This window comes from Mastacembelus armatus, chromosome 3, assembly GCF_900324485.2.
Source record: "Mastacembelus armatus chromosome 3, fMasArm1.2, whole genome shotgun sequence".
Lineage (NCBI taxonomy): Eukaryota > Metazoa > Chordata > Actinopteri > Synbranchiformes > Mastacembelidae > Mastacembelus > Mastacembelus armatus.
The window spans coordinates 23,450,219-23,464,800 of NC_046635.1; the positions used below are offsets into that span (position 1 = coordinate 23,450,219).

General features: G+C 37.9%; 1 protein-coding gene across 7 annotated transcripts in view; it reads left to right on the forward strand.

The window, feature by feature from the left end:
• The window catches only part of ntrk3b (neurotrophic tyrosine kinase, receptor, type 3b), a 147,304-nt gene that overhangs the window by 22,471 nt on the left and 110,251 nt on the right, over nt 1–14,582 (forward strand). For all 7 annotated transcript variants that reach the window (XM_026293842.1, XM_026293839.1, XM_026293844.1 and 4 more), the window contains exons 2-3: nt 5,691–5,765; nt 8,603–8,674. In XM_026293842.1, the coding sequence (XP_026149627.1) occupies nt 5,691–5,765; nt 8,603–8,674 (147 nt within the window). The remainder of the gene's footprint in view (nt 1–5,690; nt 5,766–8,602; nt 8,675–14,582) is intronic.

Sequence of the window (14,582 nt, forward strand, 5' to 3'; positions counted from 1 at the left end):
CAAAATTATTTGAAAGCACTGACAAATCTCTCCTGACATTTTCTCAAATCCTGAGCAGAGCAGTAATTACTCATCAGATTTAGTATTTGCTCAATAGTTTTGTCATTAATAAACCATTCACACATCATTAGCAATTGCAAAAAAGAAGAGCAGAAAGCATCTCATTGGCTTTTAATCCAGAGTTATCAAGTTAAATGTTAGAACTTCTCTTTATTCAAATTCTGTCTGTACGCCTACTCTTTTTCCCTTCTTTTTTGTGTTCCCATATTAAGAAATAGTTATATTCACGGAAGCTCAAAGCAAGAGAAAGAGCAGGTATGGGTAGTCCAAGGCCCTGGTAGCTCAGGGCCACTTCAGCACAACAGATGGTTGTTGCTGGGACTGAATCTGTTACTCTTTGGTTCCAGGGTGTTCTCCTCAAGCACTGAACCACCCTGCCACCCAATTCATATTGTACTTGGTTGGAGGCCATTTTACAAAGCAGATGGAAGGTGGATGTAATTAGACTCTTATGTTAGAGAACAAGCTGGTAGATTTGTCTGTAACAATTTGTGCATCTTGAACCTTTATGTTGTTGTTAACAGTTAATCAAGTCATGTGATGATCGATTTATTTCTAAAGCACAGGGCTGTGTGTAATATTCAACAGAGAACAAATAATATAAAGACAGATGAGAGGAGAGAGAAATAAGAGTCAGATCCATGTCGTGCTGTCAGATGAAAAAAAAAAAAACTCACATCCCCCTTTTTTAAAATCTCCTTTCTTCTGTGTTATTCATTTTGACAACGTAGCAATTTAAAATTATTGTACCGACTTCATCATTGTAAGTCTGGGTGAGAGTGTCTGCTTGAATGGCTGAAATATAAAATATTAACATCTCTATTACTTTTCAAATGATGTTGATTTTATTTTTGCAGCATGTTATCTGTGCATCCTCCAAGGATCTGGGAGGAACAGGATAGAGATTGAATGCCTCTGTATTATCATAGCATCTTTGTTATTCATATCCATCTTTTCACAGCAGTCTAATCCACATGCATATTCAATGTGCCGTGGACAATCAGAGGTTTTGAGCAGACGACATGCTCTGGTCCTCAGGGAGATGTTGCCTGCTTCCTCAGTGCTGTTTGTTGACAGCAGCTTGATGAAAATGGGGATAGTACTAAATTACACCACAGCATAAAGCAGTACTGGAAATAAAAACATTTTGCGCTTACACAAATTTAGCCTTTTTCATATCACAGTATTGCATCAGACTATACAATATTGTTGAAATTATGTCCCATTGATGCAAGGCAGTCATATTTGCTTTATAAGGTTAATCACTCTAGCTGCCACATTTCTGTAAGAACTTTCCAGTGCAGATAGAAACAATATCAAACATTCACTGCTCGTTAGATGAATAAATACAGCTAATAACAAACCTTCGGGGCGTCACATGATCCTGGCGAAGAAACCCTGGCTTTTTTAAAAATAACATAGTTATTCAGTTTTTGTTTTCTAAGGTTGCTTTTAAATTAATTTCTTAAATGTATTGTTTGAAATTTCTTTGAGAGGTGCAGTATCTTTAGACGGCAGCCAAAAGTGACTAGTCCTCATTAGATAATTGACAGGCTGATTGATTAGATTCAGCCATATTGTGGCAATTTTAGAAGCTGTGCATTTTCACTTTCTGTAAAATAGCCTGGCAAAGGAACTGTGCTGAAGTCTGTTGGCTGAATGAAGTGCACACCCTGTTCAGGATGTACCCACCATTGACACAAGTTGGCTATTTTTTCAAAAGTCCCGGTGGTCCCAGGGCCTTGATTTCCTGTGAACCAGCCCTCTCTCCTCATCTCTGGGGCATCATAGCTCAGTAGTCCTGTTTAAAAGAACTCCTTCATACTTGCTTGCAGGTTGCATTAATGACTCAACTCCCTGCCTTTAGATTCGTCCTCCTTCAGTTTAGCACTGATCTCAATCTCAGCAATGTTACTACTTCTCACACTGCTTTCCTTCTCAATTAAATCATCTGTGAGTGGGCCTGTTTACACAATACATGCACATCAGCTTCGCCCTGAACATTAGGGCTACACCAGCTTCCTTAAGCCTTCTGCTTCTGTCAACAACTTTACACACTGAAGCTACACCCCGCGTCAACTTTATAGTGTATGAATATGTCAGTGTGTGTCAGTGGGTCAGCGAATCCTCACTTTGACACCGTTCTTGTGAGCTTAGTCTACTAAAATAAAAAAATAAAAAAAAACATAAAAACATTCAGATGGCAAATTTTCATTTTAAATTCACCAATTATCCCTGATACTGGTTAAAAACAGCAACATTAGTGACAGTGGTAGGCCAAAAGGAGTGGGAGTAGAAGTTATTTGTGGCACACTCTCAAAAATGGCCAGGAACATTTAGAAAATGAGTTACATTCTTTATAATGTAATAATAAACTATATATTACCAGTTTGTTCACTGTAAGAAATAGCTAATACAACTTTATGCATTCTGATATGAAATAATATCAATAAATAACTACCACATGTATCTCCTAATAGGCATAAACAATATGAAAAGGTGGTTCTAAATTGAGATCTGAGAGCTCAGAGAACTGAGATAATTTTTTATTTAAAGTGGTGTAAAGCTCTGTCTGAATGATAGGTGTAGAAATTATTAACTACTGTGTGAATTCAGAGGAAGTTTCACCTATTTCTAGATTCACCAGTCAAGTTGTTCAATGCACAAATTTTAAAGATGTCTAATAAGATCTTCTTTCAACAATGACTATATATTACTATATTATTCCAGTAGAGAAATACAAACTGAATCTATGTGTAATAGCTTTCCAGTCTGACAGGAAAAACACACTGAAAGTGACAGATTGTTAGAGGATTGTATATGGGCTGGTTTGATTAAAAAAAAATAAAACAAAAAGCACCTTGTAATTTTAAAACACACAACACAAAATATAGAGGTTCAGTGAAACACAGATAACACACACACACACACACACACACACAGATAACACACACACACACACACACACACACACACACACTCACTCACACACACAGGATAAGGATTGTGCTCCTGAGGCAATGCCTGAGAGTTGCCATCCTTGAGTCTGTGTTTCGGTCAACAACATGATGATAGCCATGTCTGTGTTTGGTTCACAGACCCACAGTTTAACGACAAATCTAGTTTAGACCCAGTTTACAAGAGACAAGTGACTGAATGAAATGCAGATCATCCTCCAACAGGTTACACTGGTCCAGATTTAATGAACACCTTGTATTTGTACTTATATTAGTGTATTAGTTATGCTGTGATCTAAACAGACCATGTTGTTTGTTCATGTCAATGAAAGAGCAGAGATCTGTGCAAGCACTGACCAAAAACGTTGGCTCATGCTGTGACAATACAACTATATGGTTGACAGGGAAACCTTCTGTCATTGGCATGCAATGCATTTTGGGAGACTTGGCTGCCCTTAGTCCACACAAATCAGCTCCTAAAGTAAAGCAAAAGCAAGCATACTTCCTGTTTTTGATCTGTACGTGTTTAGATGTGACTTCAAATTGAAACAGTTCTTGGACTGTAACTGGTGACATTTCACAAATCTATAGACAAGAACACAGGGACAAGTCTTGATCATTTCTCACTTAAGCAGAGTGAGACATCCTCACTGGTAAAATCATCAACTTATCCCATCAATTCAGTTCAACAGCTTGAATGTTTTATTCATATCATGTCAACAAATCAAGCAGGTCAACTTTTGGTTCTGAATCAGGACCTTCGGTATTTGCAAATCTTGGAAAATAAGGTGTGTCAAAGTTGGTAATTTGTAAATGTGTAAACACAAAATCAACATTTGACATCTTGTGTTACTAGAATAAGAATCCAATGTATTTATTTTTACTCTGTATACTGAATGGAATGTTTTTTGAGGGGATGAATTAAGTTCAGTAGTATCTCATTTTCAGGTTGCAGCTACAGGTTGTGACAATTAAGTTGCCATTGAAAACAATAAGAAACAAATTCAGTACTCGATTTAGTCTGAATAAAAAAAATCTAGAATCCCAAGAATAAGTTTAAAAATACAAAAATAATACACTGGCTGTGTGGCGTCTGAAAAGAAATGCCTTCATCAACCACAGTGCATTTGTTTGGTCCCAAGTACATTTATTAATCTTTAAAATCCATTAGTGTTTTTTAGTTAAGTCAGTTTTCTCCTGTGTGTTTACACATACTTGTGTTTAATGTTAAATGTTCACTGTTGGTAAAACAGGCGCGTTTTGTTAACAAAATGTCCGTGCAAGAGGATGGAACAATTCAATTTGGACAAAATCAAACACATCCAGTTTTAAAACAGTCTCAGTTGCCAGTGCATCTGCACAAATCAAATTTTTGTTTGCACTTAGTTCGGATCTCCCAAACCATATGGCAAATCTGAGCTCAATTTCCTGTGCCTCAGCTCACATTACGATCGGAAGTGGTGATATTCTCAATGTAATCTGAGTTTTAAAACTCATTTTCTGGAAAAACATTCAGAAAGAGCATCATGTTCATGTGCTCTGATCACTAACTGCTCCCACCTGCCAACCTCCATTATAAAAAAAAACAAACAAACAACAACAAAAAAAAAAAAACTGGCAACCAGGTAGCCAACAATAAAGTCATGCACCGTGGAGTTCCAGCAGTGCTGGTTACATTTGGCAGACCTGTATCCTCCTCCCCACCAGAAGCAGGTGATACACCCGGGAGTGCAGTACACAAATAAAGAGAATGCCTCAGATGCTGTGTCATCATTGTACAGCAGATGCACAAGAGCCAAAAGATATGCTACCGGAGCCCAAGTTTTGCCAAAACCAATAACGGGAATGTAATTTTCCTGCTGTTGTCATAAAACACAACTGCTATCTGATCACAGAAGTAGTGCTGAAAGATGAAGTGTGGGAACACTTCAAATATTAGGTTTAGGCTGTACGTTTGGCATGTATGTGGGTGTATGGATGTCCCTACATACAGGTTTGCTTAATAGCAGCTTTCAAATGAACAGCCAATCAACTATCATCCTGCGATGAAGAAATCCTTGTCTCACTGATTGCTGTGTTTATGGCATTGATTTGAAATTTGACATTTAGGCTAGTTCCCTTTAGCATTTAATCATATTTTCCTCTTTGCTAAACAAAGCAATAAAGCCTTTGCCATGTCCTCTGCTACATCTCCTCATTTCCCTGGCTTAATTGAAACCGGTGTGCCCTATTTGTGTTGACTATTTCATTTCCAAACCATAACAGACAAATCATTTATAAGTGTTCTTTTTCCTCAAGCTAATTTCTTTTCTTCTTTTATCCCACCACATAGACCACAACAGTTTTCCCTGGGGGTCTGATAGTATTAGTAGACATAGAGTCATCTGCAGTATTTATTTGGTCTGTCCCCCTCACACTTCCCCTCATATAGATTAAGCTTCAGAAGCCGCCTCTTGGCAATTAAATCTATCAGAGGGCAGCAGTGAGCGCTCTGTCAGAACTGCTCAAATAATTGCAATTTAAATGAATATGGATTCAAAAACTTTGACAACACAAGTTATTTTGCAACTTGGGACTGAAATAAGAGTTTTCTTTCATGTCCCCTGGTTTGTCTTTCTTTTCCTTTGGATGAACAGGGAACTCTCATTTATTATTCTTTCGTTCTGTTTACAGACACATTGAGAACTGGACGGGATTGCAGACTCTGAGAGATGTTGATATGGAGCTCTACACTGGACTGCAAAGACTGTGAGTATCATTGTTGTTATCTGGTGGGGAGCAAGGTGAGACAAGTGACAGACACTTCACTGTCTCTCAGTCCTGCTGTGTTGCAGATGTGGAAAGGGGCAGTGGAATGTGTGCTGCTGTTAATCCTTGGTTTCCATCAGGTTGCTTGCCTGCTTACTGCAGAGGCCGATTGTTTTGCTGCAGCATCACCAGATATGTCCGATATGTCTCTGAACGTGACATAATCCAGGCTAATTCTCAGAGGAGGTGGCACGTTGTTAGCTGGGTTATGCAGCGAGAAGAGCGAGTGGTGGGCGTGTTTCACAAGCTGGTGTTTAAACAAGCTTCTAATTCTCAACAATCACATGCTGGTGGAACAGCCCCTTCGCTTTGCTTAGCCACTGATCAAATAATACTAAAAAGCAGCAGGGGAAATTGAATTAGGGGTTGTTGCTGTAGTGCTGTGATTTTTTTTTTTTTGTTTGTTTTTTTTTTTTTTTAATTTTCATCTCCTCACTTCATAAAGCCATGTTATGTTTCTTTCCTGTTTTGCTGCTCTCCACTATGATGCCACATCCTTTGCATTCCTCTCAACCTGCCATTCCTCCCTCAGCCGCTGCCACCTGACCTCCTCTTCCTCTTCATTTTTTTTCTCTGTCTCTGAGGAGAATCGTATTCTCCCTTGCCTTCTAAAGTCAGAGCTGGCCTCTCACCTGATCCTCTTGATCCCTCATCAGGGAGCCAAAGTGCAATATCTCCACCACTAAATTAGCATTTTTCTCATTACCACTGCCTGTGTTCTGTTGCCTTGAGTGGGGACGCCGGGCCCTTCCCGCCTGGAGACGCGCCTTCCAGGGAAGGCTGTTATCTTGTGTGATGCTGTCTGGTAGGAAGCGCAGCTGTAGCTGTAGTTACCCTACAGGACATTGTTTTCTGTTTGACCTCATTCATCTGTGTTTAAATAAAATACCAAAAAAGAATCAATTCATTAAAACACTTATTTAAATCTAACTACACATATCCAGAAAAAGAAGCTGACTGCACTGCTCCTACTGTTCATTGTTATATTCTATAATAATCTTATGGTATTACCTGGGTCTGAGTACTCTCTGACCTCCATAGCCTTTCTGTGGTTCTTAGCCCCAAGCTTGGTGATTCCTATTGAGGACAGGTGACAACTACTAGCAGGTCACAAATTTATACTTTCATTTTTAGACAAGGCTAGATAAAAAAAAAAAAAAAAAAAAGAAGAAAGAAAATCTGCAAACAACAGCAAAGAGTGTGTTTGTCTGGGACTATTTTCAGCTGCCGTTTAAAACACACTGGCTGCACCAGTGAGCATTTACAGCAGGTGGACACTGCGGGACTGCGGGTGTTCATAATAATGTAGGAACATGGCATCCAGTGCATGAGGGTGGGTCACTGATGTCCTTTTAATGGTTGTTCGACAACAGTGGAGCTCTGGGACACAGAGGAACAAGATATATTAATTAATTGAGAGTTTGGTAATTCAATTAGATTTACTGACATTAAGAAAAATCTATAATATAACCAGACACACCTGTGTTATTTTTGTTGCATCATTGTGCTATGTGCTAAAATGTATGCCTTTATTTTAGTTAGCTACCAGTCATTTTCCACAGTTCTATATGTTTCTGTTCATGATCAAGTAGATTTTAGATGTTTTTTTATCTATTTGTTTTTGTTTAACAAAACCAATAGTCTATATTTAAAAAAAAAAGGATAGGCAGTGTGTTAGTCTCAGAAGCATCCTTCAGGTGAGGTTTTGTGGCCTTACAGTTGGTTCGTTGTGTGGTTAGGAAAAATAAATAATCAGTGTGTTTTGGAGCAGCCTCCATAACTAAATGTGTGTGTATAGTGAAATTATTGTTCATTTTTCTACTGAAACCATAAGTTCCCAAGTACCCTGAAAACCCTCTGAAGGACCCTTGGAGATCTCAGATCACCATTTTGGGAACTTTTGGAAGATAAAATGCAACATCCAAGCCAAACACCGCAGAGGTGTGATGAAACTTCTAGACGGTAATTGGCACCAACAGCTGAGTACAATCAGCACACTGTGTTTTGATGTCAATGACTTCTTCAGAGAGAGACATCTGTGATTACACGATTAGAAGTCATCACCATTGTAGCCCAGAACACCGGTTCCCAAACTGAGGCTCTGGGAATTCCAGGACTCCATAGTTCCCCCAGAAAAATGAGGATTAGTTTAGTTTTTTTCACTCCATACCAGTTAATACAATGAAGGAATCTGTTAGAACGCTCTAATCAGAAGTTTCACTCGCTTTGCAGAGAAGACACACAACTTCACAAATCTTTTATTAAATGCTGGTTCAAAGTGAATTTCCATTTCACTGTCAGCTCCACTGCGTGTATACATGCAGAATGTAGTTCAAATAAAATGAATATCTTGTGACTTGTTCAAGTCGACTACTGAACATTTGACAAAAAGATGTAAAAAGGTTTTTAAATAGACCAGGGCTGCATTTGTGTTTCCTGATTATGAGACAATCATTTGTTGTATTTTTTTCATAGCATTTGCCATTTTGTCTTTTTACCCAAAAAAAAAGACAAAAAAAGAAGCAAACCAACAAAATATAAAACAAAATCAAGATGAAGAGCAGAAATGTACAAGCACAACGAAATAAAAAAAATGTGGAAAAGAAAAATACCTTAATATCCTTGATGCAGTTGGGCACATGACCGTAACACTGTGATACTGTGTGCATATATTTGTGTGTGTCTATGCCTGGAAGAAAATAAATGTATTTGTTTATATGGTTTCTTTAGTTAGGTAGTTTCTTTAGTCACCTGGATTTTATCATTCTTCATTTCAGAACTATCATGAATTGCAACCTGAGGGTGATCCAGGCTCGAGCATTCGCTCAGAACCCACACCTACGCTACATGTGAGTAAATATTCCTTCTCTGACAACCATGTTTCCCCTTCCTTACGAAAAAAGATTTTAAGATCTGCCATGTTTGACAGCTTGTAGAATATACCTGGAAATGTGTTGGGCAGAAGATGATGCAGTTCATAGAGACTGGCTTCAGGAAAATTGTTGCACTGCCATTTATGTAGCAACAGCCGCACTTCTTAAATGAGAGATCCATTATTTGCCTTGGATAATTGGATTCCTATCTGCTCCGGTTCTTTGTGCTTAGGTAGAGTAACATACAGAAGATGCTGCTCCATTTAATCTGCACTTGCCAAATGGTCAATTTGTCCAGGAGGCCAAGCATCAGAGTGCTGGGCAAAGAGCAAAGTAATTTCCTTAACAAAGACTGATGTGTCACCATATGACAGCCTGTTATTCCCCAATTTTCCAGGAGTAAACACAGTGAGGAACCCAGTCACAGTCTTTTACCTGAACATGTTGCCATTTGCAATTTCCAGTTGTTAACAAAGAGGCAGTTTGGTCTCTCTATTCTTCTGCAAATAACTGCTGTTAGGCTTAAGTCTGAGCACCTTGCACTGTGTGTGTGCATGTACAGAAGGAGGCAACAAATAGAAGTTCATAATGTGGATGTTAAAGCAGATACAGTGTTTGTCACCTGAGAACTTAATCTTCTTTGTTACTGAGACAGAAAAGACTAGTCTGATTATCATACTGACGTTGTCTCACAACTGGGCATCTGACTATATATGTGTGAATCCCTCGGTGCACACAGTTCTTTAAAAAAAAATGTTCGCAGTGCCTGTCTCTTTATCTCTTTAGGTGATTGGTAGAGCTAATCGAGCTCATCAACATTTAATGAAGGTTATTTAAATCCTGCCTTCTCTTTAATTTTCTCTCCAGAAGATGGATTTGCTAACACAGGCCCAAAAAACAAATAAATGAATGTAAACTTCTCATTTCTTCCTCCCTTTCACTCACTACACTTAATTGCTGTGAACTGGTGGGAGACTGTAAGAGGTATAAAAGACATATAACAAGAGCAGATGAGCAGTTGATGATGCCCTTTGTGTTTTGCCTGTTCGCCCCTGTGGTATCATGGGGAATTAGACTATGAAGTTCAGACCACAGACAGTGAGCATTAAAGCCAAAAATAAAATCTTTTGTTAATGTATTCTTTTTTTTTTCCTTTAAGCATCCCATATTGATTTTGAAATTCTCATGAGATTCAGGATAAAAGTGCAGCAAACATTATTCTACAAATAGAAAAGGTACATCAAGTGAGTTTCAGTGGATTTACCCTGTGCGAGCCCCACCTCAGACAGCACGACAGGCCTCTTTTGTGGTCATGTTAATGCAGTTGGATTGTTGCTAGGTGACACTGAGGATGATGGTGTCAAAGAAGATTAATTATTATGCCTAAGCTTAGCCTCAGAAGGCCGACCTCATTGATGTCTGTGTCAGACAGGTCTGCTCAGAGCCTAGCCCATCAGACACTCAGCTGGTTGCTCCTTTATGAGGGGAACTGGAGCAATTCTTTTCATCACATGTTCAGGCCAAAACAGGCTAAATCACACACAGTCAAAATATTACTGAGCCAATGTGTGGAAAACCTAATGGCTCTAAGCACCAATCCTGGTAATGCTCTGTTCTAATGTAATATTATTATACTACGTGTTAATTACATGTATCACATATGGTTTTCTGCACATACCTGTACTTTATATGTTGTGTTAAACACCTTAACTTCTGCTGTCTTACTATGTACAGTAGCGTCTTCCAAGGTCAGCAACTTTTCATATTCCATTATACAGTGTACAGTATATTCAGCACAGCATGTAGTTGTTGGTCTGTCTGTATTCTATCTTTATTTTATTCTATGTATCTATATTTTTTATACTTTATTTAGTCTATTTATCTGCAGGTTCCCCTTGGGAGTAATAAAGTACTATCTATCTAAAAGCTTTGTCTAGCACATCCCCTTGTAATATTTATCCGCTGTGTGGGAGCTGGTCCTGAACATTGTCAGAGTGCAGGCAAATGTTAGATGTTTTGTCCTTTTTCTAAGATTCTCATTTTGGGGATGTTTAGTCCTGCAACCCGGGTCAAACAGTGACAGTGGTATCTTTGCCAAACACATCAGTCAGTCTATATCCTTTGAGGCTTTTCTAGTGTAACGTTGAAGTTCATATATACAAAATATAATATATATTCATATATACAAAATATAATATATATTCATATATACAAAATATAAAACATACATGTAACCTCTGGCTTGTCCATGTATGCAAGGCATTTTAACACACTTCATGTATGTAGTTATAAAGCGCATGTGAAAATCAACTTACAGCCTTTTTAAGCTGGTCAATTTTTTTAAAGCAATTTTTTGTTTGAAACTGACTTCAAAAGGTGAAAGTCTATACTGTAGCTATATTTAACATCCTTTGTAGACTTCTTTATTTTCTTTGCAGCTCTTGTCAATGCATCAGTGCTATCATTTTGAAGTGACCTCTGTGGTCTTGTTATGTTTTATTTGAGCCCAAAATAAACCTAATTACAGTATATTGTACCGTAGCCTGAGAGGGTATTTTATTCTGAGCAGCTTGTTTTTCCATAAGGCAGGTGCAGAGACTGAATCCATGCATCAGCCAGCTTTTTCACTAACCCTCTATCCTGCTGATGTGTCCTTGAGCAAAGCACACGCACGCACACACACACACACACACACACACACACACACACACGCACACACACACACACACACACACACACACACACACACGTGTTTATTTATATTATATTATTTCTTAAATGAAATGTAAATAACATGAACTAAAAGTTAAACCCTTTGAAATGTTTGTTTCTAGATTATATCCATGTCCATACATAGGCCTATAACTGTATTTAAAATTCTAAAGCACTAAGGGAAAAATCTTTTTCAGAATGGGTAATGTCAGGGCTGAGAAAGCTCTGTTGCAGTTTGTTCAAACATTTGAAATTTGTCTAATTTTGGCTCAATAGAGTCAGGGAAATAGATTTGCCAACTTAACCTTTAAGTGCAAATTACTGGCCCAAGTTTGCAACTAAATTATTTTATTAAAATGAATGTGAAAACTTTTTCTACTCAGGCAATTTAAGAACATCTCTGTGGGATATCTGTCTTTAGAAAGACCACTCATCAAGGAAACATATTAGTGTATTTGTCTCAGTGGCACAAGTGACTCAGCAGCAAATCCCATCTCACCAATTGTTGTGGCTGAGAAAGTGATGAAACAGCCTTAGACCTCTTAAGTACCATAAGGGGACATTAAAGGACCGATCAGTAATATTTTGCACTGTCGCCGCAGAAAATGACCATACTCAGTGCCATTAAGTCCACAGTTACATTAATGACTGCTGAGATTTCTGGACTTGTAAACAAGAAGTCTTGTCTGTACTTCTTAATTTATTTCATGTATGTCCAGCCTGTGCTCCCAGACTGCCCTGAATATGTGTCAGCAAACAAAAATGTGTGGAAGAACATAAAACCACCAGACCACAAAGCTGGATGAAGAGACAGGTTTGCCAATGTAGTGTTTTATCTATTATGTTCCACTAAAACTCTCATTGATTGTTGCTGCAGTGGAAATGTTGGCTCAAGTGAGGCTTTTAGATAAACATAAACTCATTTTAGTGTAAGAGAAGGTGAAAAGCTCACTGAAATAAATGTTACTGTTCAATATATTCAGGTAAATGATGAATTTTTTTAATTATCTAAACTTTACTGTTAAGTGCTACCTTAACAGCAAATATGTCTTTATTTAATAGTAAGTGTATAAAAGCTTTAAACTACCTAACACACACACATGAACACACAAGTTTTTCTGTAGCATATCCAGTATTGCTACCATACCAATAATCAAACTAAAGGACATCATCATTGCTGCTATGGAGATTTATTTTACAGGAATTCATTGTGGTATCTCAGCATGGCAACGAGGCTGTACTGAGTTAACCTTATTATTATTAAATCATTATTTTTTTATTAGTCATCGCTCCACTTCAGTGTCTCCCACACTTGCAGTACTGAAGTGGTGCTAGGGACTCACTTTGCTTGGTCAGGCAGGACGAGGACGAGCAGTGTTGAAAAATGGTCACATCAAGTGGGATTGTGCCTCAGCTGCTTAAAATGCACCACTCTCACCTGGGATGTGTGAGAGAATACGCATCCACAAATAATTTTCCTGTGAAATCTGTGTGTGTACTTGACCTTTCGACCCCTCATTGGACCTCAATTTCTGTGTGCAGCTTGGACCTTGGAATACCACATTGACCAGATGGCTAATATATAAGGTCTGCACATGAGACTAGAAGTATATTTGTCATCTTTTAACATGCAAAATTGCAATGAGAAATACTTCTATACTTCTATAGGGCACTCTCCTGTCAGGCACTTGAAGTAATCACAATGTTTTTATCTTGAAAATAGCTTTTTTTAGTTTGCCTCTTTAAGTCTCTCTCCATGACATTCTGTGACAGTGGTAATTTGTCACAGTTTAGCAGATGATTTAGTCTCAGGTCAGTTTCTGCATTAAAGACGCCTGGAGACTCGTTTTCGGTCTACAGGGAATTATTTCCTCTGTGGCAGCAAAACATGTTGCATAAGATGTAAGGAACCCAAGCCTGAAGTGGGGTTACTAAACATTCCTAAGCAAGATGAACTCTAAACAGCACCTTGTAAACTGACTTTAAGACACCTGCTAACCTTAGCAACATTTAGGTTACCAATAACCCACAATGCTGTGCTCTGTTGGAGATACACTGGTACTTCCTCCATTTATAGAGATTAACTGCTGTTATTAATATGCAAGTATCAAAGCTTCATTTTATTAATACAACCCCAAATGTTTTAAATGTAATTTCTCCCAAAAATATTGTTTTTTATTTGGCTTAGTATGGTGGGTTGACATTTTGGGAAATCCACTTATACACTCTGTGGAACAGCTTTAGGAGAAGGAGAAGAAGAATAAGAAGAGAGATTAAATATGAAACTTGAGTCCAAAAGGGTTAGCTTAACATAACATTAAGCCTGGAATAATAACTAATAATAATAACTGGAGGAGAATAATTAGTCTTTCTCTGTGCAAACACACACACACACACACAAAAAACTGCAAAGTTTTGCAAGTAAAAAAAAAAAAAAATAGGTCAGTATATATAAAACCACAATTGTTTACATGTCCTTTTTTCTTTTTTGCTTTCTTCTAGTCTCTTGTACAAATTAGATATTGGAAAATATAAAATGTTGATTAGTGAGCTTTAGATTTGCAAAGTACAGTTACTGTTTCCAGTACTTGCCCTACTGTAAGTAAAGCTAACTGACTATTAGCTCTAATTCAGTACTAGTCTACATATATGAAAATGGGATTTATCTTCTTACTGTAATTAACTCTATAAAACAAAACAAATTAGCATATTTGCCAAAGTATTGGGCTATTGTGATTTACCTTCAATATTAGCATGGTGACTTGTATTTTAACTAACACTTGACAATAATCCACACTACATAGTCCACACTACATTGGGACTTGTCATTGTCTCCCATTTCCTTTGATCCATCCATGTGTGTGGGTGTTTACTGCCCAGTGTCCTGCTCTGTTATTAAGACATTCATCTCTTGCACATTTATTTTACTTATTTATTTATTTAAACACAAAGGTGAAAAAAAATGAAGTCTGTCAACAAAGGCACAACTTACAAGGTTTTGGCTTTCAACTTTCTGACATGTCCAGTTTTCTATTTGATGCTGTTGGTCAGCCAGGCGTCATACACCTGCCTGTCCCCGCCTGAGTCAGATTAAAGGTCAGTGTCTGGATGGTGAGGCGACTCTTCTCTTCTATTCCAGTGCGGCCAAGGGAGAGGCCCAATAAATCTGGAG